This window comes from Colobus angolensis, unplaced genomic scaffold (assembly GCF_000951035.1).
Source record: "Colobus angolensis palliatus isolate OR3802 unplaced genomic scaffold, Cang.pa_1.0 Scaffold233, whole genome shotgun sequence".
NCBI lineage: Eukaryota > Metazoa > Chordata > Mammalia > Primates > Cercopithecidae > Colobus > Colobus angolensis.
The window spans coordinates 3,293,445-3,308,439 of record NW_012115522.1 but is presented as its reverse complement, the minus strand read 5'-3'; the positions used below and the strand labels follow the sequence as shown (position 1 = coordinate 3,308,439).

The 14,995-nt window shown below is 36.8% G+C and overlaps 1 protein-coding gene across 6 annotated transcripts in view; it reads left to right on the top strand.

The window, feature by feature from the left end:
* Positions 1–14,995, top strand: part of ELP3 (elongator acetyltransferase complex subunit 3) — a 108,245-nt gene that overhangs the window by 26,782 nt on the left and 66,468 nt on the right. For all 6 annotated transcript variants that reach the window (XM_011944568.1, XM_011944572.1, XM_011944569.1 and 3 more), the window contains 2 exons: positions 9,568–9,729; positions 12,317–12,443. In XM_011944568.1, coding sequence (XP_011799958.1) covers positions 9,568–9,729; positions 12,317–12,443 — 289 coding nt within the window. The remainder of the gene's footprint in view (positions 1–9,567; positions 9,730–12,316; positions 12,444–14,995) is intronic.

Below are 14,995 nucleotides of genomic sequence, written 5' to 3'. Positions count from 1 at the left end.
TCTCTCACTGAGCATAATATTTTGAGATTTATCCATGTTGTTGGTTGATTCATTTGTTTTTACCTATTTAGTGGTGAGTTATTCTATTGTATGCAGAGATCACAGTTTGTTTACCATCATTCTATTGATAGATGCCTGAGCTGTTTTGTTTGTGGCCATTATGAATAAAACTTCAGTGTACCTTCTTGTATAAGTCTTTTTGTGGCTATATGTATTTATTTCTCTTGGGGAATAAATAGACATAGAATTGCTATATAAGTTTAGTTTTACAAGAAACTGCCAGTCATTTTCCCAAAATGGCTCTACTATTTGTACTCCCACCAATAATGTATGAGCATTTGGTTGTACCACATCTTCACCAACATATGGTGTTGTCAGTCTTTTTAATTTTAGCCATTCTAGTGGGTGTATAATGGTGTCTCATGGTTTTAGTTTGCTTTTTCCTGATGACTAATGATGTTGAACACTTGTGTGCTTATGCTATTTGTATATTTCCTTTGTGAAGTATCTGTTAAAATCTTTTGCCCATTTTTGATTGGGTGATTGTATATGCTAGCTGCCAGTCCTTTGTCTGCTCTATATTTAGCAAATATGAAAACCCAGTCTGCAGTTTGGCTATTTGTTATATTAATGATATCTTTTAGCCAGTTTTTAATTTTGATAAAGTAGAATTTAGCAGTTTTTTCTTTCGTGGTTATTGCTTTTCTGTATTGTCTCTAATAAACCATTGCACATTCCCAAGACACAAAGATATTCTCCTGTGTTTTCTTCTAATTACAGTTTGAGCTTTCACTTGCAGGTTTATGTTCCATCTTGAATTAATTCTTATGTGTAGTATGAGATGGGGATCATGGTTTCTTTTTCCCCATATAGACATCTAGTTGCTTTAACATTACTTCTTTAAAGACTTTCCTTCCTCATTCGGATTATATTTCACCTTTGTTAAAAATCGAAGGACTCAGTAGATGTGGGCTGGACTCTTTTCTGTTTCATCAATCTGTTTTCAGTCCTTATGCCAGTGCTACACTGTTTTGATTACTGTGGCTTTTTAGTATGTCTTGAAGTCAAGTAATGTGAGTCTTCTAACTTTGTAATTGTTTTTCAAAATTGCTTTAGAAATTCTAGGTCCTTTGCATTTCTATGTAAAATTTAGAATCAGCTGGCCAAAGTCTATTAAAAAGTATAATGGATTTAGAATTGTGTTAAAACTATAGAACAAATGGAAAGAATTGACAATTTATTACTTCTTCAATTACGAACATAGTCTATCTCCTTGTATACTTAGGTTTTTAAATTCTCTTAGCAATCTTCGTTGTTGAGATTTTGTAAGCCTTTTGTAAACAAATTTTTTCAAAATATTTGTATGTGTTTTGGTGCTACAGTAAATGAAATGTAAATTTCATTTTAAAATTTTATTATTATTATTATTTTTGAGTGGGAGTCTTGCTGTGTCACCCAGGCTGGAATGCAGTGACACAATCTCAGCTCACTGCAACCTTCACCTTCTGGGCTCAAGCCATTCTCCTGCCTCAGCCTCCCGAGTAGCTGGGATTACAGGCATCCGCCACCATCTCTGGCTAATTTTTGTATTTTTAGTAGAGATGGGGTTTCACCACGTTGGCCAGGCTGGTCTCAAACTCCCGGCCTCAAGCGATCTGCCCACCTCGGCCTCCCAAAATGCTGGGATTATAGGTGTGAGCCACCATGCCCAGCCATAGATTTCATTTTTTCAAATTTTTGCTGCTAATATATATATATACATACAATTGATTTTTATATATTAATGTTATATCATAAGACCTTACTAAATTCACTACTTAATTCTAAAACCTATTTTTGTAAATCCATTAATATTTACTTCCTAAACAATCATGTCATCTGCAAATGTGCATTTTACTTTTCCCTTTTGGATTTGCATGCTTTTCTTTCTCTTGCCTTACTGTACTGCCTAGGACCTTCGGTACAGTGTTCAACAGAAGTAGTAAGAGTGGGCCTCTCTGTCTTATTCCCAGTGATACAGGGAAAACATTTTTATTTCAGTATTAAGTGCAGTGTTGCCTGTGGATTTTTTATAGTTACCTGTATTAGATTGAATCCGTTTATTGAGAGGGTCTGTCATTAACTCATTTGTCTAATGCTTTCTCTGCATCTATTTAAATGATCATATGATTTTCCTCCTTTATTGTGATAATATGAATTATTTTGATTTTTTTTTTTTTAACATTAAACCTCACAGTTCTAGGATAAACCCTATTATATCATCATCTTTACATATTGTTGGATTCAACTTACTGATACTTTGTAGAGGATTTTTGTGTCTACGTTTATACGGGGTGGCAGCCTGTAATTTTTATAATTTTGTTGTCAGGTATTAGTTGTTGGTATTAGTATAATTCAGGCTTCACAAAACAAGTAAGAATGTGTTGTTCCCTCCCATTTCCTGAAACTGTTCATGTAACATGAATGTGATTTCTTCCATAAATGTTTGCTAGAACTCACCAGTGAAACTATCTAGGGCTGGAATTTTCTTTATGGAAGGGTTTTAGATAATTAATTTAGTTCATTTAATAGATATGGAGCTATTCATATTTTCTGTTTCATCTGTGTCCATTTTAATAAGTTATGTTTTTCAAGGATTTTGTTTCATTCATTTTGTCAAATATTTTGGTATTACGTTGCCTTATTAGGCTTTTAATGTCTGTGGAATCTTAGTGGTCACCCCTGTTTCAACCCGGATACTCATCATCTGTGTCTCTCTATTTTTCTTGTTTACCCTAGTTAGGGGCTTATCAATTTTGTTGTTCTTTTCAAAGAAGTAGCTTTTGGTTTTGTGTATTTCCTCTACTCTGTAGACTTCTGCTTTTATTTTTATTCCACTTTCTTTCAGTTTAATTGCTCTTCTTTCTCTAGTAAAAGCTTGACCGGGCACGGTGGCTCATGCCTGTAATCCCAGCACTTTGGGAGGTGAGGCGGGCAGATCTGGCCAACATGGCGAAACCCCATCTCTACTAAAAATACAAAAATTAGCCATGTGTGGTGGCGTGCACCTGTAATCCCAGCTACTGGGGAAGCTGAGGCAGGAGAATCGCTTGAACCTGGGAGGCGGAGGTTGCAGTGAGCCAAGATCACGCCACTGCCCTCCAGGCTGGGTAACAGAATGAGACTCCTTCTCAAAAAAAACAAAAAGGTTGGCCATCATTTTAGACCTTTTCCTCAAATCACCGCTTTAGCTGAATCCCACACATTTTGATGTGTTGTATTTTAATTATTCAATTCAAAATATTTCTTAGTACCCTTTATATATATATATTTTTTTGATCCATAGAATGTATAGGAATGGGGTGTTTAATTTATAAATTTCCAGACAATGAGGTTTTTCTTGATATCTTATTAATTTCTAATTTATTTTCATTTTGGTCAAAGAACCTACTCTGTATAATTTTGGTGTTTTAAAATTTATTGAGAATTGTTTTATGGCCCAGCATATGTGGTCTCTCTTGGTGAACATGCCATGTGTGTTTGTAAAAAAATGTATATTCTCAGTTGCTGAGTGTCATGTTCTATGAATATCAGTTAAACCAAGATGGTTGGTAGTGGTGTTCAGGTAGATTTTATTTTTTATTATTTTGTAGTTCTGTCAATTGCTAAGAGATTGAAATCTCCAACAATGATTGAAGAACTGTCTACGTCTCTCTTCAGTTATATTAATTTTTACTTAATGTAATTATTTTGAAAATCTGTTACTAGGTGCACACACATCTATGATTGCTGTGTTTTCCTGATGTATGAGCTTTCACCATTATGAAATTACCTCTTTATCATCATGAGATGTCCTTCTGCATCCCTGGTCTTGCAGTTTACTTGGCATTAATTTAGCTGTCATAGCCTCATGTGCTTACTGTTTGCCCTGTGTATTATCCTTTGCCATCCATTTGCTTTGCACCCGTATGTTTCTTTATCTTGAAAATGCATTTCTTTAGACAGAAGTCTACAGTAATTGGGTCTTTTTCTTTTTAATCCATTTTGCTCGTGTCTGCCTTTTAATTGGAGTGTTTAGTCTGTTAACATTTGTTGTAATTATTGATACATCAATTTAAGCTGATGGTTTGATTCGTATCTACCAGTTTAATCATCTCCTCACTTTGATTTTCAGTAGCCAAGAATAATAGTTGTAATGAACACTATTGTGGTCTAATTCTTTATAATGTATTTTTTCTATATCCTTTAATAGGGAATGTCTTCTTAAGAGAAAAGGAGAAGACTCCTTATATCTAGTACAATACCTTAAGCATAGAATTCTGGTACTTAGTAAATGCTCAGTGAATACAGTGGAAAGAGGTTTCCCTTAAGAATCAAGAGACATAGCCTCCAGACTTATTTATATTCTTATTTTGCATTATTATCTGGTTTAATTCACTTTTCTGTGTGTCTGATTTAGTTTCCTCATCTATAAAAATGAGGAGGTGTAGGACTATATTATCTCTAAAATTATATCTGTCATCTATGATTTGAAGCTTTCTAGTGGAATGAGAATTTTTATCTAAAAGATATGTTCACAAGTTATTCTTCATTTAGCAACCACTTTCTGACAATCATTTTCTATGTTTTTATATATATAAACCTTAAATTTCAATGTGGATATAATATTAAAAGAATATAATATCTGTGATTCTTTTTTCTTTTCTATTAATAATGTGTTGCTGCTCGTTCTTTAGCTAGATGAGGGGACTACAAAATGATAGTTTTTGTCAGCCATGAACAGAATCAAACCTCAAACAAAATGTTATAGGTTGTTTTTATATATCTTAAGCCCTGCCAGGTAATATGATAGGGCACAACGGTCTTTGATTAGTCTGTAAGCTACAGTGCCACCAGGTTGGTTTTTCATAGGTAGTACTCATTTTTAAATCAAAATTCTATTCTTTGTTACTTCATTTTGTGTTGGGCAGTGGTTAATTTATAGAACCTCATGACAAAACCACCAATATCGAGGAAGCAGACTTGACTGCCATCTCAAAAAAAGATTGGATGGAATAGTTATTTTTAAATCCTCAAGCACATCAAACAACTCATTTAAGTCTAGAGTATCACTAACAGAGCATTGGGCAGAACTTCAAATTTTATTGAGATATTTTCAAGATATGGTAATAGTTAAGAAGAGGAATTTGTTCATGGTGCTGCTGCTAAGGAGTTACACCAATAACTCGAGGTGTCATCAACAATTCAAACAAATCTGGCTGTTCAAAGAAGTGAGTGATACTCCACTGACTTGTTTTGGGACCATAGATGGAGAAGAGATTATATGTTGTGACTAACGAAAATGAATATTTTATCTCTGTACCATTTTTTACTGTGCAGTCTGGTTTGAGCAGGTTGAGTATGAGGTTGCAGGATGTCCACAGAGGGAATGTTCGGTAAGCCGTTCAGGAACTTGAGCCTTGAGTTCTTGTGAGAGTTTAAGCAAGACTAGACTCAGGCACATCCAGTTGCAGTAAGGACAGAGGTTTTGAAAGAGGAGCTGCCACGAATTATTTGTAATGAGAGGTGCCCTGTCTGATACCACAGCCTCTTGGAGTGAAACAAAAGATAGTTTCCAGAAGATAATAATGAAGAGACTTTAAAATCAGTGTGCTATCTTCCTTCCATCAGTGTCCGCCTGGTTGGGCCCTTAGTGCAAGGAGACGGTGATGATAGATAGTGCTTTTGTCAAAAGGTCGCTTTCTTCTTTCCAGAAATAGAAACATGCTTCCCAAGAAACAATCTAAATCTATTTATATTTCTGCCACTTCTAGCTTTTTGTTCTGTAGTCGTTTCTCTCTGTTTTTTTTTTTTTCTGTAAGTCTTATCTCCCCAGCTAGATCCTTAAGCATGTCTGGGACAAGAACTATTATAGTTTTACTTTCTGAAGAATACCTGGCCTACTGCTAGGCACCTTCTAAGGTTAACTTTTTGCAAGAGGAAAGATAAGCTGTAGATGTATCTAGAGGCTGCTGTTGGAGTGAAGAGAGACCTCCTGTGTTCCCGATTATGCCTAATTCATTTATTCCTTCTTCAAATTTGTAATTTTTTTTTAATTGACGGAGAATTTTTAGTGTTGAAGCCTTTTAGCGTCTAGACGTGTTTGAGACTGCCAGCTTTCAGAGGCTTCCTGTCCAGATGGAGAGACAGACATATCCACACATAACAAAGCAGACTACTTATAGTGTGGGCAGGGTGCTTTGGGAATGGGAGCGCTGAGATCTCACTGGGGGCGGAGGGGTTCTGGGAAGATGTCATCGGGGGAGAAATGTATTGGAGCTCTGTTTTGAAGGCTGGTAGCTTTTGGTTTTTGTTTGCTTTTAAATTCCTGGGTTATTGTCCCATTTCTCTTCACCCCTGCTCCACAATTTTAAAAAATTCTGTCAGCATAAGGTTTTGGCTTAAGCTATGCTTCACAGAGAACATTAGCATCTTTTATAGCTGGTGCCATTCCTATGGCATACAGGAAAGCGTAGGATTCAACATAGCCCCATATTGTTGGGCTGTACAGGCTTAAAATGAATCTGTAATACCACAAAAAGAGCAGTAGAATTGGAATCAGAGGATCCCTTTTGAGTCTTGGCTTTGTCTCTCAAGAAGTTGACAGAGTTGCTGTATGCAGAAGAACTTGTAGCCCCCAAGAGTATGGGAGTTGGACTGGGTACTGAAGGAGAGCCATGCTTTGGGATGGCTGTCTAAACGGCACATACTGTTGGATAGCTACCTTAGTGATACAAGGAGATCACATTAATAGCAGCCCATAAAATATCAGCTTAGATTGGTTGAAAGTCTGTATGTGCATATTTGCATATTAAAGAATAGTTATGTTGATATGTTTACATCTCTGTTAAATGAATTATTAGATTTAGTGAGATGTAGGATTAGATATAGTATTATCCAAAAATTTTCATGAGAATACAGTAAGCCTATGGGAAAAATTCATTGTTTTGTCATTCAAATTTGATACAAATTTCTGTTTAATTGCTTTTTGGATGAAACTATAATTCTGGAAAGAGGAAAGATAGTGAAAGCCTTTTTATAAATATAAAATATTGACTTTTCAAAACCTGAGTTGTTTTTTTCTTCCTCCATTTCTGTTAATGCAAAAGGTAATGACATTTCCTGCCTGAGGAAAGACATTTTTGAAATGGAGTTAAATTATTATTTGAGAATAAGGTTTCCTTCTATGGCCTGTACTATATTCTGATGACTTATAAAGAGACCTTGTACAGCAGTGTCCTCTGTATGTCCTTGGTGGGGCCTTTGACATTCTGTGCAATAGGAAGACTAGCTAATAAATTTTCTCTTTCCTCTACACAGATTCCCATTTGTGTAATTGCCTCCCCTCTGGTTTTTCCCAGTGATGTAAGCTACTATTATGCCACTACGCTTGCTAACTTAATGGTATCACTGTTAAGAAATAACTACAGGTTTTTAAAAAATACAAATTGGAATGCCTCATTCTAGGATATTCTCATTTACCTTTAAAAACGTAGTCATTTAGAACTTTTTGCTTTCTGTTTTTTTTCCAACCTTTGTATTGTGTGCCTTCTTCATAGTATATGAATATTTATTTTTATTTGAAAAATGTTTTCCCTCAAACCCAATACTTGATGCTAGAGGAAGGTGTGTTACGTCTCTCCTGTGGCATCATGTACTCCTGTTACTGCGTGCCTTAGTACCCACCTGTTTAAGAGGCAAAGGACCTGATGATTCTATTGTTTCAGAGAAGCCAAATTAGTTTGAATCCTGTCTTAGGCAAGATTTGATAAGGTCTGAGCCTTTTTTCTGTCTCATAGTTCATCTTTTAGTGACTTTGAACTACTCGTTTACCTTTAGTCCTGTTGCCTCTGGTAATCCTACCTAAAACCTGGTGGAATACAGAAATAAACAATGCAAAAGAGTTCAAATGTCCAGAATGAAAGACTTGAGAATTTGTTCTCTCAATTGGTGATTCTTCGCTTTCTTAGTTATTATTACCAATAAATAAGTCCGTTTTTATTGACAATTAAGAATGAAAGAGTGAACCTCATGGAATTAGTTACAAAAATTACAGAAATTTTATGATTTTTACTTTTCAATAAAGAGCAATGAACTTCTTCAGAAAGAAGGAAAATAAATGGCAATTTTTTTTAAGGCTTCTCTCATCCTCCCCCCAAAATTGAGAACATTGTAGAAGGGTACATTAAGAAAAATGGTTGGGTTCTAAGAATTGAGAGATGTTGGCCAGGTGCAGTGGCTCATGCCCATAATCCCAGCACTTTGGGGGGCTGAGGCAGGCGGATCACTTGAGGTCAGGAGTTCGAGACCAGCCTGGCCAACATAGTGAAACCCCGTCTCTACTAAAAATGCAAAAAGATTAGCTGAGCGTGGTGGCATGCGCCTGTAATCCTAGTTACTTGGGAGGCCGAAGTACGAGAAATGCTTGAAGCCAGGAGGTGGAGGTTGCAGTGAGCCAAGATCACGCCACTGTACTCCAGCCTGGGCAACACAGTGAAACTCCGAATCAAAAAAAAAAAAAAAAAATTGAGAGATGTTGAAAAGCAGAGAAGTCTGAGGTCCATGCTGAGTTGTCTAAACATTGTGGTAACTGGAATACAGAGCAAGGACTTTGAAGTCAGGTGGACCCAACTTCGGATCCTGACTCCAATTTTATTAGCTCTGTGCCCTTGAACGCGCTGTTTACTCCCTTTCAACTTCAGTTTCATCACTTGTGAAATGGAGATAATAGGATACACTTCATAGAGCTGGTGGGAGGATTCAGTACTAGAGTATGTGGCACAGAGCTTGGCCCACAAAAGACTGTAAATGTGAGCTCCTATCCCCTCACTTCACTAGCCCTGCTAGCAAGAGACTTACTTCTCTGCCTCTTTGGCCATCATTAAGGCCACTAACTCAAACAGCATGAATCTAAAGTGGTGCTTGCTACTCTGATACATGATTTTAGTAAAAGACAAAAGTGATTGGTAATTTCGTAAATCATTGCTAAGATTAATAGACTCGGTGAAAAGACTTTTGTGTATCTAGAAGACATTTCATCTAAAATATTCCTGTAATCATTACATATACCCTCCCCCCTTTTTTTCTTTCATTTAAAATGACTCAAAAATATAGAGTGGGAAATAAATAATGCAGATGGTTTTCACTTATGTGAAAAATGGTTGCTAGGAATTGAAAAATAGGTTTTCACAGTTAAAATCACTGCTTTCAAGGAGATTATGGTTGCAGCTTACTGCAGGAGAATAATAATGATAATGATGATAATAACATTACTATGCTAGCTCAGTCACATCAATCCTATGAGGTGTAGATAGTATATTATCCTCATTTTGCAGATAAAGGAACCGAAGCACAAAGAGGTTAATAGCATCCTCATGTGCATAGTTAGGAAGTAGCAGAGCCAAGATTTGAACTTAGACAGCCTGGTTCCAGAGCCTACACTCTTTACCACTATCTCATGCTAGGAGGACAGAGAGAAGGCAGTTTTTTTGAGAGGGAGTAATGTCTTAAAACCTGCAACAGGTTAATTATTTTAGATTTGCTCTACAGGTATTCTGAGAGAAGCCTCACAAAGTGTATTGGAATTACTATAGAGACCAGACCAGATTACTGCATGAAGCGGCATTTAAGTGATATGTTGACCTATGGCTGCACAAGGCTGGAGATTGGGGTGCAGAGCGTTTATGAAGATGTGGCTAGAGACACCAACAGGTAAGATGGTGGCAGGTGATCTTGCACAAGCCTTCCTCCAGCTTCACCAGTTTTCTCTACATTCATACCCAGCCTTTCTTCCTTCTGACCAGTCTTAGGGAAAGAAGTATGGGTATTCCTCCTTTTTGAAGTTCTTTCTTCTGTCTATCCTCTTACTTCCATCCCCTCTTTCCCTCATTTTCAGTTTTTCTCTAGTGACTCTTCCAGCAGCCTGTAAACATGCTCATCTCTCTCCCTTTTCTTGTCCTAAGCAGCCTTGTCCATATAGAAAGCAGGGGAGAGGACTCAGGGTTAGTAGTTTAAAGCAGGAGAGAAGGCCAAAAACAAAGAAAAGAGTGAGTAAAAAGAACATCAGGGTAATGTTGAAGAGATTCATTTTTGTGGAGCAGATACCAACTAGCAAAAAGTGTGGTGACGCCATGGTTGTTAACTTTGAGAAATTTGGGACTGCAAGGAAAGAAGGAAATAAGAGTTGTTAGAGCTTTATTATGCTCCCTCTAGAGATATATCTTTTAGTTGAAAAGAAAATGCCCGTGAAAGGTTAACTGTATAAGGAGCTTCACAGTTAATTGCTAAATTAGTGGAGTGGGGGAGACAATTGAGAGTTTATTAGGCAGCTGAGATGACTGACCAAGAATTGTAACGGTGGGCTTCGGAGGAAGGATGTGTTGAGTTGGATGTTAAAGGCCCCTTTATTCTGTAGGGTTTCGGTAGATGTGGTTGGTGTTGTGCCAGGAGAAGGAAGCAGAGGGGAACTAGGGAGACAAGCACTGATCAGCGTCTTAGAAACAACCAAGAGGAATGCCAGGCCGAGGAGGATGGAATTTTCCCTTAAGGAATAGAGATCTGTTGAATATTTTTTAGCATGGGGAAGAATCTCATGGATGTCATGTTTAAGAAAGAGTAACTGAATAGGATGCTCTTATGTGGGAAAAGGCTTCAACTAGGGAAACTGTGGAGTGGTGTAGCCTTCAAGGGCTGTGCTAGAGAGACACCTGTGCAGATGGAGGGGAAGGTGAAGCTTTCTGAAGAATACGACATCTGAGTTGAGACTTCATGGAAGAGTCTGAGTTCGTCAGGTGCAGAAGATGAAGATTGAGGCAGAAAGAACATATGAACAAACTCCTGGAGATTGGAGTGTGTGGCACATTTGGGGAATTTGGAGTGGCTTAGTTTGGTTAGAATGTGAGATAGGAGAATGATAAGAGATAAGCCTGAAAAGCAAACAGAGGGCCTGATTATTAGGGGCCTGAAGAGTCAGCCCAGGGAGGCTGGACGTTAATCCAGTGGAGCAAGCCACCAGCAGGCTTAAAGCTACAATGTGATGGAGCATATCTGCAGCTTAGAAAGATGCCTTAGTAACAGTGTAAGGGGCAGGTCAGAGAAGAGCAAGTTGGAAGGGAGATCGGGTACGAGGCTGTTACAGAAATTAAGCAGGAAATACCGATGGCCTGGAAAGAAGTGAATGGTGGTGCTTGGTGACTGACTGGAAGTGAGGATAAGAGAGAATGGGAAGTCAAGGAGGCTTGGAGAGAACATAGGTTTCATTTGGCTACACTAAGGTTCAGGTACCTGTAGAATAGCCAAATGAAGGTTGGCTTTAGAGCAGGACTAGGCAATAGACAATTCAGCAGTGGTCAAAATGTTCTGTGCCTGCAACCAAGTTTTCCATTTTAATTCTTCTAAATATAAATTTTAATAACCACACGTGCCTAGTGGCTGTTATTTTAAATAGTGCTGCTTTAAAGTATTGGTTATTTGGGTTTGGAATTTAGGAGACAGGCCTGGCCTTGTCCTAGGAATTGGGAAGTCATTAGCAAAAAGAGATGAGAAATTGAAGTCATGGAAATGGATGGGAGCATTCTGAGAGAGTGAGATGGAGTCTGTGGTTTTTAGGATCCTTCCGCCGTGAATGGGAACACCTTGGTGGCGGAAGGATTGCCACAAGGCTTCAGTCTAGTTGCCCAAAACTATTATTAGGACTTGTTTCCTGCTGGATGTGGCTCTAGAATGCTAAATTAAGATGATTTATCCACGTGACCCCAAATGACTCTGCCTTCTCACTAAGTCATTCTCTCTCTCTACTGTTTTTTAAGGCTCCTCCAAACCCACCAGTGAAATCTATTTTGTCTTATAGGTTTCAGTCTTCCTCTCTGTCTACAAATAATTTCACAAGATCTTTAAAGGAAAGAACCATGCTGCTTCTGCATGGTTTTGAGCTTTTAATTTTTAATACAGATACTTACATTCATAAGCTTATTTTGACTGGTGATGCTAAACCAAATAATTTTAATACACATTAACTTTTGCTACCCCAATGCTTTACTTTCAAGACTTTGAGTAGATGCGTAAGGGAATTTCTGAGAAATATCTCAGAAATAAAGTTATTTACTTCCAGGCCTTCTGAGAGGTGGGGATGTAAAAAATAACTTTCTGAGGTGTCTTTTCCCCCAGCCATATGATTTTGGTTATGGAATTTCTGTTACCTGTCTCAGAGATTGTTTTCCCCCTATTCCTTGTGTTAACTTTGTCACCCATTTACACAAATAGGTAGTGATTTTCACAGGTAGTGATTTTCTTTCCTTAGGGGTCACACTGTGAAGGCAGTGTGTGAGTCATTTCACCTGGCCAAAGATTCCGGTTTCAAAGTGGTGGCCCATATGATGCCTGACCTGCCAAATGTGGGACTAGAAAGAGACATTGAACAGTTCACAGTAAGTGTGGCTTCAGCCAGGCGCATTCAGAATGCCTCTGCATGTTTCTTATCCCATCTGCTCTTGTTGCCTGTTTACTGATGTTTTCCGTTGTTAAAGAAATGCATCCTTATTATAGAATACTAGAAACACAGTAGGGTAAGGGACATCACCCACAGCCCCATCAGACAAAACTCTTAACATTTTAGTAGATTCTTTCCAAGATTTTTCTATGCTTAGGCTTTTTTGAGGGTGAGGTTGTCTCTGCAAATATAACACAGAGATACAAATGTATATGACATAGGAAATTATTGTAATAGTTTTTTCACTTAACATTATAACAAACGTTTATCCATGTTGTGGCATGGTCTCTGTTAACATGTTAACATATTTAAATGGCTTTTTAATTTAATATGCCATATCTTGCTTAACCCCTTGCAAGTTTTTCAGAATAAGGTATTACTGGTTTTTTAATATTATTTTAAATACACTGCAGGTAAATGAGTTTATGTGTATAATTTTTTGTCGTATTTAGGTTTGTCTGTTTATGATAAATTCCATGGAGTAGAATTACCAGGTAAAGGTAGAAACATTTTAAGAATCTCACTCTATTAATAAGTTGCTTTGCAGAGAGTTATAACAATTTATACTCATTTCAGCTGAGTTTTTCTTCACAAATAATTCTCTCGTGTTTATTTTCTATATATGCTTATACATGCACACACACACGTATGTACATATATTTTACTCTTTGCTAGTTTGATCGAGAAAAGTGCCATTTTAACTTGCATTTTGAAATTGTGATAATACATTTTTCAAGTTTGTATTTACTAATTACATTTCTTTCGTATTTTTGGAATTGTGTGTTTTTATCCTCTGACTCATTACTCTATTGGGATAAGAATATTTTTAATATTAGTTTATATGAACTTTTTAGGTAAGGAGATTATGGACTCATTGTTTTTTATATTTGTTTTAAATATTTTACTTAACCTGTTATTGACCTTTTAGTTGTGCTTCCATTAAGTCGATCTTTTTTTTTTTCTTCTTCAAATACTTCTAAGCTTAGAACTATCTTTCTGTTTGAATTTTCACTGTGGTTTGTTTTATTGTTATTTTAACCCTCACAGTTTCTTGATCCATGTTAACTTTGTTGTGGGAAATGAGATTGGTCAGGCCTTTGTTTTTCTTCAGATTCTCAGATAGGGCAAGTGTGTTTTAGGGATATCCTTTTATTGAAGGTGATGACAATGTTTCTTAAGTTATTTCATCTGTAAAAGTACTTTTAATTTGCTCTGTTTAGAAAAATGCAGTTCACCGTGTCTTATTTGTGAAGTTAATAATTCTTTCCTCTCAAGAAGTTTACTTTTATTATTTTTTAAGTTGGTGAACTGCACCTGAGGACCTGTTTATGAGATAACATTAATTCACAGATATCCCTCTTCATAATTCCCCCACACTGGCTGTGTAATAGATTGTGAGTCTGGTATCCTCCCCTCAGTAACTAATAGCCAGGTGCTCAGAAACCAGGCCAAAAAGGCACCTGAAACACATATTATTATTATTATCATTATTATTATTACTATTATAATACTTTAAGTTCTACGGTACATGTGCACAACGTGCAGGTTTGTTACATGTGTATACATGTGCCATGTTGGTGTGCTGCACCCATCAACTTGTCATTTACATTAGGTATTTCTCCTAATGCTATCCCTCTGCCTGCCCCCCATCCCACGACAGGCCCCAGGGTATGATGTTCCCCACCCTGTGTCCAAGTGTGAAACACACTTTTCTTTAGCACAGCTCCTAGGTGGACCAGTAGGATAGCCAGAACTCATAAGTATAAGTGCTCCTGAAAAATATAGTATGTTTCATACTGTAGCAAGCCATAGCAAACAGCTGAGTCTTGCTATGTATTTTCCTTGGTGTCTTCAACATAAGGAAGAGTTCAGTAATAATAATGAAAGGACTACCCTTCCTGTAAACAGATTATTTGCTTGTTTGTAATCTTTGCAGGGAAACACACAGGGAATATGAGTGGATCATATTTCTTTTCTAACTGCGTCCTAGTAAAGTAACAGAAGGGAGCTAAAATGAAAAATATGGGTTCTTTCTAGAGAAGAATTCTCTACAAATTAAATTGTTTTAAAATAAATAATTTTTAGAAATTGATAAGAGGCAAACAGCTCAGTAGGAAAATGGGCAAAAAAACTTGAACAAGCATTTCACAAAAGAGAATATTCAAATAGCCAATAGACCTATCAAAAAGTTCTCAAAGTAATTAATCTTCAAAGAAGTGAAATTTAAAACTACAATTGGTTTCTCAGTTTTCTATAGCACCTTGGTCTTGTATTGTGGATGTAATTTATCTTATCTCTGAAGAAATTTATTACAGATATTTTTTATACATTTTATTTTTATTTATGCAATGCCTCTGTTTCCTCCAAGTGCCGTTTTTTTCCTTTTTGTTTTGGTTGGCCCCTTAATGTCCTAGGCTTTCCCCAAATTTATGATGATCTTCAGTCAATTTCTTATGCCTTTTTGTTTGTTTGTTTTGTTTTTTTTTTTTT